The sequence below is a fragment of the Schistocerca serialis genome, chromosome 5 (genome assembly GCF_023864345.2).
Source record: "Schistocerca serialis cubense isolate TAMUIC-IGC-003099 chromosome 5, iqSchSeri2.2, whole genome shotgun sequence".
Taxonomy (NCBI): Eukaryota; Metazoa; Arthropoda; class Insecta; order Orthoptera; family Acrididae; genus Schistocerca; species Schistocerca serialis.
In genome coordinates this window covers 475666319-475681195 of record NC_064642.1, presented here as the reverse complement: position 1 = coordinate 475681195, position 14877 = coordinate 475666319, and the positions used below count along the sequence as shown (strand labels likewise).

Sequence of the window (14877 nt, the reverse complement as noted above, 5' to 3'; positions counted from 1 at the left end):
TAGATTATATGAAGCCAAGCGGCTCTTGTCGTATACGAAATTGACAAAACAAGAATTATCCCAAGCCATGGCTCTAGACAACACCCAGATTATATATATCGTGCTTCAGAATGAATGCTCACTAGTAAGTAAATGCCCACAGGTAGGGGCTCTCGTCAATATAAAATTGTTGTAGGAGTCCCAGGACGAAACGTTTGTGTGACAAGAGCCCCTATCTGTGTGCATTTATTAGTGACCATTCATTCTGAAGTACGATATGTGTAATCTGGCTGCTATCTAAAGCCATGGCTTGGGATAATTGTTGTTTTGTCAATTTTATATATGACAAGAGCCGCTCAGCTCCATCTAGTCTAATGTACCATCATGTGATGTAACAAGGCCCACTCCTTCTGAAGAAAATATTTTCAGAAATCTCGAAACCTAAGTCAAGGGCTAATAAACCTTTGTTTTGAAACTGAGTGGCTGATTTTTCAACCGCATCAGATTTACACGGTTGCTGTTTCGCAGCCATGTTTAAGATTTTCATTCTCCTTTTCTTCTTGCCATTACGATGATTTTTGTGGCTGAAACTGGTAGACATTAAACAGTTTTTTTTTTTTCAAACAACAATTTTGTATGATCAAGACCTTTTTCTATAATATTTACGAGCTATGTCCGCCCCTATAGCTGTGTGGTCAGCGGGGCGGTCTGTCGCGCCAAAGGACCCGGGTTCGACTCCCGGGTGGGTCGGAGATTTTTCTCCGCTCAAGGACTGGGTGTTGTGTTGTCCACATTATCATTTAATCATCATCGGCGGAAGGCAACGGGAAACCACCAGTGGAATCACTTCCCTAGACGCTCATGTGGTTGACCTCTCTGACGAGGCTTTCCCCGTGACAAGACCTGCCATGAGGCAGAACACAAAGTTTTTACGAGCTACGAAGCACGATGTTCATGAAATCTATTGGTAATAGAGGTATGATGAGGCGGGAACTGCGATCAGATGCTGCCCTGCAGGCGGTGACTTACCCTACGGAGATGCAGTGTTGCGATGGCGGGCAGCTGGTCGAGGTGAGGGTAGTGGAAGGAGGCGCCGGGGTGCGACGGCTCCCGGGACGTAATGCGAGACACGGGGTGGGCCGGATCGCTGGGCCAGTTGGGCGCCGTGAACGTCATCCCGTCGTCCGTGCCGGCGTCCAGCAGCGGCAGCTGCAACCGACACAACGCTGCACTGCGTGGTCCGCGGTACCACTACGAGGGCTGCTGAAAAGGTTTCATCATCATCTCCAAAAAACAAGCTCTTTTTTCGCAGCAGGTACATGTCTGCCGTCCTATTAGGCATTGAAATCCCCGCGACACAATACCGGAGCACACCGTTAGAAAAGCCAAAACAAAATGGTGTAGCCCACAGAAAAAAAATGAGTCTTGTCAAATAATTGGTTTTCTGCTTTTGAATGGGAGCAACGCTGCAGCATTTAATGCTAACCTCATGAGAGTGTATAGCAACATAACACCATCACGTGACTCAGTGGTTAGGTGGAGTAGATGATTCCTTTTCGGTGAAATATGTCTCAAAGGACGAACTGACAGGCAGCCTCTATGTGAAGAAACCGTAAACACAAGGGCAGTGGAGCTGCTGGTTCTTGGCTATTGGCTCATCGTAATCGAGGCGATACTGGAGAATGTGCAAATCACTTCCGAATTACTTTTCAGCTTCTAGTACGACACTTTGAACACGATAAAGTTCGCAGCCCACTAGGATTTGCGACAGTTCGCATCAAAACAAAAATCCTGCCGAATCTGGAAGCGGTGTGTTAGGCCGATCCACATGAGTTCTTCAGCCACCTAATCATCATGTTCTGGGTGTATCATTATTACCCTGAGACGAAAAAGGAATGGAAGCAGTGTGTTCACGGCAGCCGAAAAAGAAGACACAACAATCAACAGGCAAGGTAATGCTGAGTTTTTCTAGAATTCTTGGTCTGGTGATAATAGATTATGCTCATAAGGACCAGACAGGCGCAAGAGTCTACTACCACGTTGTTCTAACGAAGTTACGAGAGCCTGTCAAATGAGATGTAGAAGGGTGCTGTTCAAAGGGTCGGTTTTTCTCCACAACAACGGTGGCAAAGGGACTTTCCAACAGGAAAATCCAGATTGGTACAACCAAGATCACGGCCAACTCAAGCATCATTTTAAAATGTGAATGGCATTGAAGGGTGAACAGCTAGAGAAGGGTTAATACCATCACTAAGTTTCCCTTTTTCGAGATAATAATTATATCCTTTCTTAGAGTCCCTCTTACTGTGAAGAAAAGAAATCTCTATTCTCCTTGGATGAGGCAGTATACTAAGTTACATAATGAAAACCATTTCTCCAGTCGACGATTCCTTCAGTAATCCTTGTATTCAAGAACTATCGCATTAACTGCTACAGTAAATCGAAAAGATAAATGGCAATACTTAGGACAATTGATGCATCCAGTGGATTGGGTAAAGGAGTAATCAAAGGCAAAGCCACAAGAAATATATCTCAATTGCAAACTAACACAGAACAGGTACATGATTGGAGCGAAATCGTACAAGACCAACATGAGGTACTACAATTCAGTTATAAAACCAGGAATCTATGATTCGGAGTATTATACAGGGTGATTCAAAAAGAATACTACAACTTTAAAACTGTGTATTTAATGAAAGAAACATAATATAACCTTCTGTTATACATCATTACAAAGAGTATTTAAAAAGGTTTTTTTTCACTCAAAAACAAGTTCAGAGATGTTCAATATGGCCTCCTCCAGACACTCGAGCAATATCAACCCGATACTCCAACTCGTTCCACACTCTCTGTAGCATATCAGGCGTAACAGTTTGGATAGCTGCTGTTATTTCTCGTTTCAAATCATCAATGGTGGCTGGGAGAGGTGGCCGAAACACCATATCCTTAACATACCCCCATAAGAAAAAATCGCAGGGGGTAAGATCAGGGCTTCTTGGAGGCCAGTGATGAAGTGCTCTGTCACGGGCTGCCTGGCGGCCGATCCATCGCCTCGGGTAGTTGACGTTCAGGTAGTTACCGACAGATAAGTGCCAATGTGGTGGCGCTCCATCCTGCTGAAATATGAATTGTTGTGCTTCTTGTTCGAGCTGAGGGAACAGCCAATTCTCTAACATCTCCAGATACTGTAGTCCAGTTGCAGTAGCACCTTCGAAGAAAAAGGGATCAAAAACTTTATTGGCTGAAATGGCACAGAAAACGTTCACCTTAGGCGAGTCACGTTCATACTGAGTTGTTTCCCGCGGATTCTCAGTGCCCCATATACAGACATTGTGACGGTTGACTTTCCTGTTAGTGTGGAAAGTTGCTTCATCACTAAACACAATCTTTGAAACGAAAGATTCATCTGTTTCCATTTGATCAAGGATAAAATCACAGAAATCGGTTCTTTTAATCTTATCAGCTGCAGACAGTGCTTGAACCAATTTCAGACGATAAGGTTTCATAACTAACCTTTTTCGTAGGACTCTCCATACAGTTGATTGTGGAATTTGCAGCTCTCTGCTAGCTCTGCGAGTCGATTTTCCTGGGCTGCGAACAAATGCTTGCTGGATGCGTGCTACATTTTCATCACTCGTTCTCGGCCGTCCAGAACTTTTCCCTTTGCACAAACACCCATTCTCTGTAAACTGTTTATACCAACGTTTAATACACCACCTATCAGGAGGTTTAACACCATACTTCGTTCGAAATGCACGCTGAACAGCTGTCGTCGATTCACTTCTGCCGTACTCAATAACACAAAAAGCTTTCTGTTGCGCGCTCGCCATCTTAGCATCAACTGACGCTGACGCCTAGTCAACAGCGCCTCAAGCGAACAAATGTACAACTAAATGAAACTTTATAGCTCCCTTAATTCGCCGACAGATAGTGCTTAGCTCTGCCTTTTGTCGTTGCAGAGTTTTAAATTCCTAACGTTGTTGTATTCTTTTTGAATCACCCTGTATTTTAAATAAAAATTGACAGTTGGAAGAACTTGAAAAAAGGGTAACAACGATTCGCAGGAAAATTCTGGGATCCCAGAGGACTACTGATGGAACTTGAAAAACAATAAAAACAAGCTCTACATATACACCGAAAAGATCAAGGACTTAATGCGGAAATGACGTTTTAAATTTTATGGACACCTGGAAGAATGGACAAAAACCAACCGAGCGAAAATATCTTCCATTTCGTCACATCAATAAAATAAGAGTCTACATAGATACAAGACGTCAAAAGACGTGCTCAACGAACACTAGAGACGATCCGAAACAGAGAAGAGTTCAAAACAAATTCAACAGCAATGTAACCATTTGAAGAGAAACTACCGAAAAGGAGATCTACGGGCTACATTTCATCGGAAGAGAGAAAGAAAAAAGTAAAATAATGCTGCGATTCTGGAAACAGGGGGACAGAAAGGCTAAGAATCTCTAAGGTTCTTTAAGATACTGATCTTAAATTGAATTATATTGTAATATCGTTAAGCAGTAAGGCTAATTCTAGCACAAGATGCTATTCTCGTTAGTGCGTACACGCTCAACTGCGAGTTAACAGGTCTAGAAACGCATTTTGCCTGCCGAGTTGAGCGAATGAGCGGGTTCAAGCCTACCTTCGTGACGTAAGCGCCGCGGCCTGTCTTTCTCGTGGGCCTCAGCTGATGTTAAACTCAGCTTTTAACCACAGGAGCGTCCCGCAGCACATGCGTGGAAGGTCTTTCTGCGGTTACCGGCAGAGGGCACTACGAGCGTCTGGCCGCATACGCGTATTGCTGCTGCTGACATGTTAAATTTCGACTTCGCCGCGCGATTATCTATCTTGGTCTAACTCTCGACTGGAAACTAACATGGAAACTTCACATATTAACCATCCAACAGAAATCCCACAATAAACTAAAACTACTAACAGGCCGAACTTGGGGATTATACCCCTCCACTATTCTCCACACCTGCAACACCCTGATCCGATCCATTCTCTGCTATGCAAATGTTGCATGGATCTCCGCCCCAGCAAAGTTCTATAAGTACCTCTAAACCTTCGAACGCCATGTAGTCCGGCTCGCTTTCCGAATCCGTTTACTTTTCTCCATATGGATCCTTTCCCAGGTCATAAAATTCCCACCGCTCCTCAACCACATAGAACACCTCTACATATCCTGTAATGTCCTCAAACTGGATTTCAATAACCTCATTGTCTCCCATCTGATACTTTCCTAGTGTGCTGCTGCACCTATACAAACACATTCCCGTATCAGGGCTCCTCTGTTCTTTTTCTTCTCCATCCATCCCCATCCCTTTTCTCATGTAACCACTACACTATCAACACACCACACTACTCCTCACCCTCTGTCTTTCCCACCTTCTATATTTTACACTATCCACCTCTCATCTCTATGGGACACATTCTCTCCTCCCATAACACTTCTCATCCAGTGTAGGTCCTTCTGATTTTAAAAGAAACTGTAGTGGTGCAGTGTTTTCTATCAGAAGAATTTCACTATTCTGCGATGTGTTTTTAAAATGCATATATATTTTCGTTTTTAATCGGCTTCTTATTGATTTTTAATTTAAAATAGAAAAACAACCCTAATGTTTGTTTCTCATTATTTTATGCATTTTTTTTTTTTAATTTGCTTGGCTGAAGAGCGGAATATTCTACCGCTAACAGCAGCCCCCTCCCTGCTCATGTGGGACGAGGGATCGAAACAATAATAAAGTAAAAAAAATCACGAGTATCATCAGGCTCGTCTTTCAGGACTAAAAACAGCAACTGCCACCGTCTGAAGATGTCAAACAGTTACATAGACGAAGTACTGTGGGATCTGCACAATATGATCCGGCGGCAAACCCGAAAGGGGCATTTGAAAGAAACGAATTTGGAAAAATGTTTTCCCTAAATGATCGGCATGTTTGCAACACAGTGAAGTGCCAAAGTCAAATGTGTAATTAAATTTCTCACGTATATCACTGAAGTATCTTCAAATCGATTAGAAGTGATCAGGCGTTCTTGTTCTTTTTCTTGTACATGGATTAGGCTACGAACCTGTTCCATCACAACAAATTATCGTTTCATAAGTGTTTAATTTTCTTATTTCGCTTATCCCATTTTATTTATAATTTAAGACCTGTTTCGAGAAATCTTTGGAAAATCTTATGTTGCCCATCATTTGCACTTGTTCAGCCAACATGTTGAGGTAAATTTTCTTTTCCTTTCAGTTACTTACATTTTCAGTACTAGTATATTTTTGCTTCTTGTGTGGTCAGCTCTATGGTATTTCATCTCCGAATTTTTCCCAGTATACGCGTGTTTTCATACATGCAGCTAATTCCGTCAAGACAGCGTATCATGCATCCTGGAAGAATAATTTATATTTTATATGAAAATGAAAACGTACCTTTCACTCCAGCCGCGAAACGTCTTTTAATATCATCAGCGTTCAGTGCTCAGCTGACACTTCTGTGCTTCCTCTTCAGAACCTATTATGCTAGCGTTCACTTGCCCCAAAAGTACGCAAATACCAGTGCGTAGTAAATGAAAAACGATGCAGGGAATAACGGTAGGAATCAACAAAATATTGCTAGTTACACTAGTCAGTAAATTAAATTAAAAAATACTCATTTACGGATGGAGAGCACTAGTATTCATTCCGTAAAATGATACAGACATGTCACCCTCGTAATAAGCTGAGTATACAAAGGTCGTTCACTTACGTCTATTGAGAGCGAGTCAATCCATTTGCCATGCTTGCAGAGTGGAAGGCTGTCCAGTCCAACAAACCAGTCCGGTGACGGAATGAGGCGAACCACCACGGACAGCTGCAAAAGAAAATTAACATTATCAGCACTAATGTCACTTCCGTAATATGTAATGTTTCTAAGCAAGAAAAACCAATTATTTTTGTAGCAGAAGTGCCAGAAATGAGATAATATTCGACTATACGATGATTACAGTAGATAGACTCATTTATTGTGCCTACTTCATATTCACCTCATTATGTAAAATCTCCTGTAGTGTGAGCCTCACGGAAATCTTTATTCCTAGCATCCTCCACTGACCACCAAGTATTTGTAGACTCCTGGCAATAGCTTGTAAGCCGAAATCGCTTAAGATGATAAATAATTTATGTATAGATTTGACTGAAATAAATTCTCTGTCAATAACATGGCAATGATGAACTGTCGGATTGTTCATGTAGGCACCATCTAGCAACGAAATACCGATGACATGGAGCACTATCCCAATAGCACATGGCATCTTCATGAGGATATGCTAATGCCAGAAAGGAAGTAACGTCATGAATGCCCATATAACGTTCACTTGTCGTTGATCCCTTCAGCCGGACAGTGCAGCCTAACTGTCATTATGTCAACACGGTCCAAACCATAACTGAGCCCCCTGTCTGGAAACAACGTTGTTCACACGCAACATCCGTAGCTACGCGGTTGTTGTTGTTGTGGTCTTCAGTCCTGAGACTGGTTTGATGCAGCTCTCCATGCTACTCTATCCTGTGCAAGCTTCTTCATCTCCCACTACCTACTGCAACCTACATCCTTCTGAATCTGCTTAGTGTATTGATCTCTTGGTCTCCCTCTACGATTTTTACCCTCCACGCTGGCCTCCAATGCTAAATTTGTGATCCCTTGATGCCTCAAAACACGTCCTACCAACCGATCCCTTCTTCTAGTCAAGTTGTGCCACAAACTTCTCTTCTCCCCAATCCTATTCAATGCCTCCTCATTAGTTACGTGATCTACCCACCTTATCTTCAGCATTCTTCTGTAGCACCACATTTCGAAAGCTTCTATTCTCTTCTTGTCCAAACTGGTTATCGTCCATGTTTCACTTCCATACATGGCTACACTCCATACAAATACTTTCAGAAACTACTTCCTGACACTTAAATCTATACTCGATGTTAACAAATTTCTCTTCTTCAGAAACGATTTCCTTGCCATTGCCAGTCTACATTTTATATCCTCTCTACTTCGACCATCATCAGTTATTCAGTTATTTTACTCCCCAAATAGCAAAACTCCTTTACTACTTTAAGTGTCTCATTTCCTAATCTAATCCCCTCAGCATCGTCCGATTTAATTTGACTACATTCCCTTATCCTCGTTTTGTTTTTGTTGATGTTCATCTTATATCCTCCTTTCAAGACACTGTCCATTCCGTTCAACTGCTCTTCACAGTCCTTTGCTGTCTCTGACAGAATTACAATGTCATCGGCGAACCTCAAAGTTTTTACTTCTTCTCCATGAATTTTAATACCTACTCCGAATTTTTCTTTTGTTTCCTTTACTGCTTGCTCAATATACAGATTGAACAACATCGGGGATAGGCTACAGCCCTGTCTCACTCCCTTCCCAACCACTGCTTTTCTTTCATGCCCCTCGACCCTTATAACTGCCATCTGGTTTCTGTACAAATTGTAAATAGCCTTTCGCTCCCTGTATTTTACCCCTGCCACCTTCAGAATTTGAAAGAGAGTATTCCAGTTAACGTTGTCAAAAGCTTTCTCTAAGTCTACAAATGCTAGAAACGTAGGTTTGCCTTTTCTTAATCTTTCTTCTAAGATAAGTCGTAAGGTTAGTATTGCCTCACGTGTTCCAACATTTCTACGGAATCCAAACTGATCTTCCCCGATGTCCGCTTCTACCAGTTTTTCCATTCGTCTGTAAAGAATTCGCGTTAGTATTTTGCAGCTGTGACTTATTAAACTGATAGTTCGGTAATTTTCGCATCTGTCAACACCTGCTTTCTTTGGGATTGGAATTATTATATTCTTCTTGAAGTCTGTGGGTATTTCGCCTGTCTCATACATCTTGCTCACCAGATGGTAGAGTATTGTCATGACTGGCTCTCCCAAGGCCATCAGTAGTTCTAATGGAATGTTGTCTACTCCCGGGGCCTTGTTTCGACTCAGGTCTTTCGGTGCTCTGTCAAACTCTTCACGCAGTATCGTATCTCCCATTTCATCTTCATCTACATCCTCTTCCATTTCCATAATATTGTCCTCAAGTACATCGCCCTTGTATAAACCCTCTATATACTCCTTCCACCTTTCTGCCTTCCCTTCTTTGCTTAGAACTGGGTTGCCATCTGAGCTCTTGATATTCATACAAGTGGTTCTCTTCTCTCCAAAGGTCTCTTTAATTTGCCTGTAGGCAGTATCTATCTTACCCCTAGTGAGACAAGCCTCTACACCCTTACATTTGTCCTCTAGCCATCCCTGCTTAGCCCTTTTGCACTTCCTGTCGATCTCATTTTTGAGACGTTTGTATTCCTTTTTGCCTGCTTCAATTACTGCATTTTTATATTTTCTCCTTTCATCAATTAAATTCAATATTTCTTCTGTTACCCAAGGATTTCTATTAGCCCTCGCCTTTTTACCTACTTGATCGTCTGCTGCCTTCACTACTTCATCCCTCAGAGCTACCCATTCTTCTTCTACTGTATTTCTTTCCCCCATTCCTGTCAATTGTTCCCTTATGCTCTCCCTGAAACTCTCTACAAGCTCTGGTTCTTTCAGTTTATCCAGGTCCCATCTCCTTAAATTCTCACCTTTTTGCAGTTTCTTCAGTTTCAATCTGCAGTTCATAACCAATAGATTGTGGTCAGAATCCACATCTGCCCCTGGAAATGTCTTACAATTTAAAACCTGGTTCCTAAATCTCTGTCTTACCATTATATAATCTATCTCCAGTCAAATTCAAGGACCCATGACCTCGATACAACTGAAGGCGGGATTCATCGGTCCATGCTACATGCTGCCACTGTTCCATGGTCCAGAATCGGTACTGACAGACCCATACCAGTCGTTGAGGTCTGAGACTAGATGTTTGCAAAAGAGGCAAAAGTATGAAATATTTTGTATAAGCGGCGTTGGACGGTGTTCGTAAAAGATTAGAACTGCATACTTAATACACAGTCGTACTTGTTATTTTTATTTTTGACTGCCAGTTTCGGTCAAATTAACAACATCCTCGGGTCATCTGCATTAAAGGAGAACAGAAAACATGTATTCAACTGTGCATGCCACAATTGCGGTAGTTAATCTTTCTCGAGTCATTCGTAGGCTGCTGATGCCGATGCGTTCAGTCTTGGTAGAAATGCGCTCCTGACACCCCAATTCAGATCGGCGGCGATCTAACTTGGCAGACCGTCCTTTGCCATGTACGGGTCTGTGGAGGCGACGTGATGTCCGTTCTTCAAACACTTCTGATCACCTTTTAAGGTGATTTACGATTGTAGAAACATAGTTCCTGCGATACTGAAGAACCAATTAGGCACTGGTGATCTCAGAAATTCGAATAATTTGCATCATGTGTCGTTCATCGTTTATCATTCAATGTTAAAAGTCGGATAACTCCATATCCACTATGCACCTCTCTACAACAGACTACATTCGCACCATAAACCGCATTTAATTGTATGATTATGGAGTTCTATAACGTATGTCTCCATTTCGGAATTTTGGGGCCGATCAGTTTAGATATACTAAACAAAACAAAAAACAAAAATAGGTATATTCCCTAGTAATGCGTCAACGTTGGTAAGCTCGCTGCACGAAATATTAATAAAGGAGCGCAATAGTCACTTTGAAAGGATGATGTAAGTCATGCCACTGAAGTGGTGTGTAAATCCTAATTGGTTGTATGGAATCAGCGACGTAAGGCAGATCGACTTAGAGACGACACAGAATGGCTGAAAGAGGCGTCGTATTAAGATGTTATCATTACTACACTAAAGAGGAGTATGGTGGCCAATAAAAGTGTTTAAACTCAGAAGAGAGTTCCTAGAGCCACTCTGTAGCAATTCTGAACGTGTGATGTGTCGCATTGTCCTGCTGGAATTGCCCAAGTCTGTCGGACATGAATGGATGCAGGTCATCAGACAGGATACTTACGTACGGGTCACCTGTCAGAGTCATATCTAGTCGTACTAGGGCCCCCGTATCACTCCAACTGCACACACCCCACACAATTAAAGAGCCGCCACCAGCTTGAACAGTCCCCTGCTGGCATGCAGGGTCCATGGATTCATGAGGTTGGCTCCATACCCCTCGATGCAATTTGTAACGGCACTCGTCCGACCAAGCAACATGTTTCCAGTCATCAACAGTCCAAGGTCGGTATCGACGGGCCCAGGTAAAGCGTGAAGCTTTGCGTCGTGCAGTCATCAAGGGTACACGAGTGGGTCTTCGGCTCTGAAATCCCATACCGATTATGTTCGTACGCTGACACTTGTTGATGGCCCTGCACTGAAATCTGCAGCAGTTTGCGGAAGGGTTGAACGTCTGTCACGTTGAACGATTCTCTTCAGTCGTTGTTGGTCCCGTTCTTAGACGATCTTTTTCCGGCCGCAGCGATGTCGGAAATTTGATCTTTTATTGGACTCCTTATATTCACGGTACAGTCTTGAAACGGTCGTACAGGGAAACCCCCCACTTCATCGCTACCTCGGAGATGCTGTGACCCACCGCCCGTACACCGACTATAACATCACGTTCGAACTCACTTAAATCTTGATAACCTACCATTGTAGCAGCAGTAACCGATCTACCAACTGCGCCAGACACTTGTATTATATAGGCGTTGCCGACCGCAGCGCCGTATTCTCCCTGTTTACGTATCTCTTTATTTGAATACGCAATCGTATCCCAGTTTCTTTGGCGCTTCAGTGGACATTGTGAATGAATTGATTCGATTTGTTTACGTATCAACGCAGATTGCCCAACGTGTAGCAGTCGCAGCGATGTAACATGGCGTAGAAACTGTGTTCGAAAAAAAAATCCTACTGAAAGGGTCCGGAGACGTATCTTGACAGTCTAAGCTTACCATATTAGCAATGCTGACAGCCACCATTCTGGCAGAATAAAACTGTGTGCCGGACTGGGACTCGAATGAGGGATCTTTGCCTTTCATGGGCAAGTGGTCCACCAATTGAGATATCCAAGTACGATCCATGATCCGCCATCGCAGCTTTACTTTCACCAGTACCTCACCTCGTAAATTCCAGATTTCACGTATGTTTGGCGATATTTGTTCATGTTGGATGTTAATAGTTTCAGATTATTTCAGCTGTAGGCACGCTGGTAATTAGATATTTTACGTCAAAGCTAATCAATAGATCCGTAGCAAGTACTTGGTGTTCCTATATGAGCTGGATGAAATCTGTGGTATCCTTAACATAAGACGTTGTGTGCCCAACCAGGCGACGTAACTTGTGGATCAGGTATTTCTTCAGATAATATCATACGGACAAACCGATCCCATAGACGACTGGTCTTAGAGAACCTTGGGTACCTGATACATATATTTGGCACTGGAGTGTTCGATGTCAGCCACTTGGCTGTGTTGGCATCGGTTCTACAACTTTTGTTTAAGGCTTGCGACTATCTCACATTCTTTGCTTTGGGGTCACTTACAGTTCTTTGTACACTCATGTTCAGAAAAAACAGACTAAAGGACGTTCATGCTCCCATCAGCATTTCAGTCACCTCGGTTCTTTAATCGTGTCCTGTTGTCTAGCAAGCACATGGTTCGCCATGGACCCTAATAACTTGTTCCACGTGTGATGACATCGACGACATGAAAGGCTCGAACGGCGTCCTGTGGATAGCCATCCAGGCTGCATGCACCTAGTTCCAAAGTTCATCGTTGATAACCTCGCCGTTGAGTGCCTGTAAGCACCACCTCCAAAGTTCATCGATGGTGACTAGCGTTGGGCCATAGTGCTTAACCAGCCGTTTCACCATGGCTCACACATTTTCGAATGGCTACAGGTCTGGTGATGTGGCGGGCCAGAGTAAAAGGCTGATCATCTGTGACACAAATAACTCTCGTGTTCGTGCAGCAACATGTGGCCGTGCATTGTCTTGCTTAAAAATAGCGTCTGTGGTGTTGTGCAGATAGCCGGCCGAGGTGGCCGAGCGGTTCTAGGCGCTACAGTCTGGAACCGCGCGACCGCCACGATCGCAGGTTCGAATCCTGCCTCGGGCATGGATGTGTTTGATGTCCTTAGGTTAGTTAGGTTTAAGTAGTTCTAAATTCTAGGGGACTGATGACCTCAGTAGTTAAGTTCCATAGTGCTCAGAGCCATTTTTTTTTTTTTTTTTTTTTTTTGTGCGAGTGCAGTCACCATGATGCTGCTCCTTCTGTCTGCGGTGAACCAAAATGCGGCCATAATTTTCAAAAAAACAGATCCTGGATTCGTCCGAAAACGTTATCTGATACCATTCCTGTTCCCTGTGACACCATTCCCCTACACCATTATCGTCTAGCATGTTTCTACACACTCGTGAAAGGTAGGTGGAGGTGGTGGTGGTGGTTAGTGTTTAACGTCCCGTCGACAACGAAGTCATTAGAGACGGAGCGCAAGCTCGGGTTAGGGAAGGATTGGGAAGGAAATCGGCCGTGCCCTTTCAAAGGAACCATCCCGGCATTTGCCTGAAACGATTTAGGGAAATCGCGGAAAACCTAAATCAGGATGGCTTGAGACGGGATTGAACCGTCGTCCTCCCGAATGCGAGTCCAGTGTGCGAAAGGTAGGTGGAGAAGTGGACGACGAGCACATAACCTGTGCCGTAATAAACGGCGAGAGGCTATCATCTCTGATAGTGTACGATGTGTTCCACTATTGCGCCAGAGCCTAGGATGTTGCAGCTCTGTCCTGCAGTGCCATTCGGATGAGTTGTAGATCTTCCCGGGGGGGTGGTCTGGGTGCTGCTATATGTCTCATCTCGTCGTATTCTAGGAACCGTTGCACTACCGAAACACTTCGTCCCACAGTAGCAGTAATTTCCCGGAATGCATCACATTCTCTCATGCCAATAACACGCCCTCTTACAAACGCACTGATTTGACGGTTCTTTTCGCGCATATGTCTGCGAGCCTTTCTGCACATCTGCTCAAGTCACACTGATACATTCAGTTTATAGTTGAAACCTAGTTGATAGGTATGCATAGAGCGCACAGGATAGGGTTACGATTGTGAATGGAGCCGTGAACAGTTAACTGTGAGTTGCACAATCAGAAACATCTTTATTTATCTAAGAACCACTAATTTACACATGGTTTTAAAAGATCACAACTAAACAATATAGCTGAAGGCCTAGTTAAAGAACTTGAGATGCTTTCTGGGCTGAAGGCCCAAAACCACAACAAAAACAAGAACTTAGAAATCAAAAGTAATTAAAAATAGAAGGTTAAAATTTGAAAAAAAGGCAATTGAAAACGATTAGCGGCTGAAGGCCTACACTACACGTCTGAAGGACAACTATAACTAAAACACATTAATAAACAATTTTTCAAACCGAGAAATTTCCTTTTAATCTTAGAACAGAACAGCAGAAATCCTAATTAAAGAAATATTAACTTATTGCACCGCTGAAGGCCACAAACAAATCTGAAACAAAGGCTAAAGGCTTGGACAACAGGTCAGACAAACAATTTAAAATAAACCCTTTCCTTCTTGTAAAAAAATTTCCTTTAAGAATACACACGGCTGAGGACCTTATTAAAAGGGGTTCACGTAAATCCTCGGCTGAAGGCCACACATAACACATCGAAAAACTAACGGCTTAGGGCCTGGATTACAAACAATTTCAGATAGAACCAATTTTAAGGAAAAAAATTCTTTTTTTATTTTTTAAAATAAATTCAGTCTTCAAAATTTTAGTCTAGAGAGACTCCCTAGCATTCGCTCCAGTTATACAGTTGACTTTGCTTGCGATGGTTCACTGACTACATACGCTCTCATTTGCAGAGACGACAGTTTAGCATAGCCTTCAGCTACGTCATTTGCTACGATCTAGCAAGGCGCCACATTCAGTTACTATAATTACTTCAAGAATGT

At 42.9% G+C, this 14877-nt stretch overlaps 1 protein-coding gene across 1 annotated transcript in view; it reads right to left on the bottom strand.

Moving 5' to 3' along the window:
• Window positions 1–14877, bottom strand: part of LOC126482007 (spondin-2-like) — a 251315-nt gene that overhangs the window by 45112 nt on the left and 191326 nt on the right. The window contains exons 4-5 of the mRNA XM_050105974.1: window positions 6729–6833; window positions 1009–1188 (exon numbers count right to left, since the gene is read on the bottom strand). Of these exons, the coding sequence (XP_049961931.1) occupies window positions 1009–1188; window positions 6729–6833 (285 nt within the window). The remainder of the gene's footprint in view (window positions 1–1008; window positions 1189–6728; window positions 6834–14877) is intronic.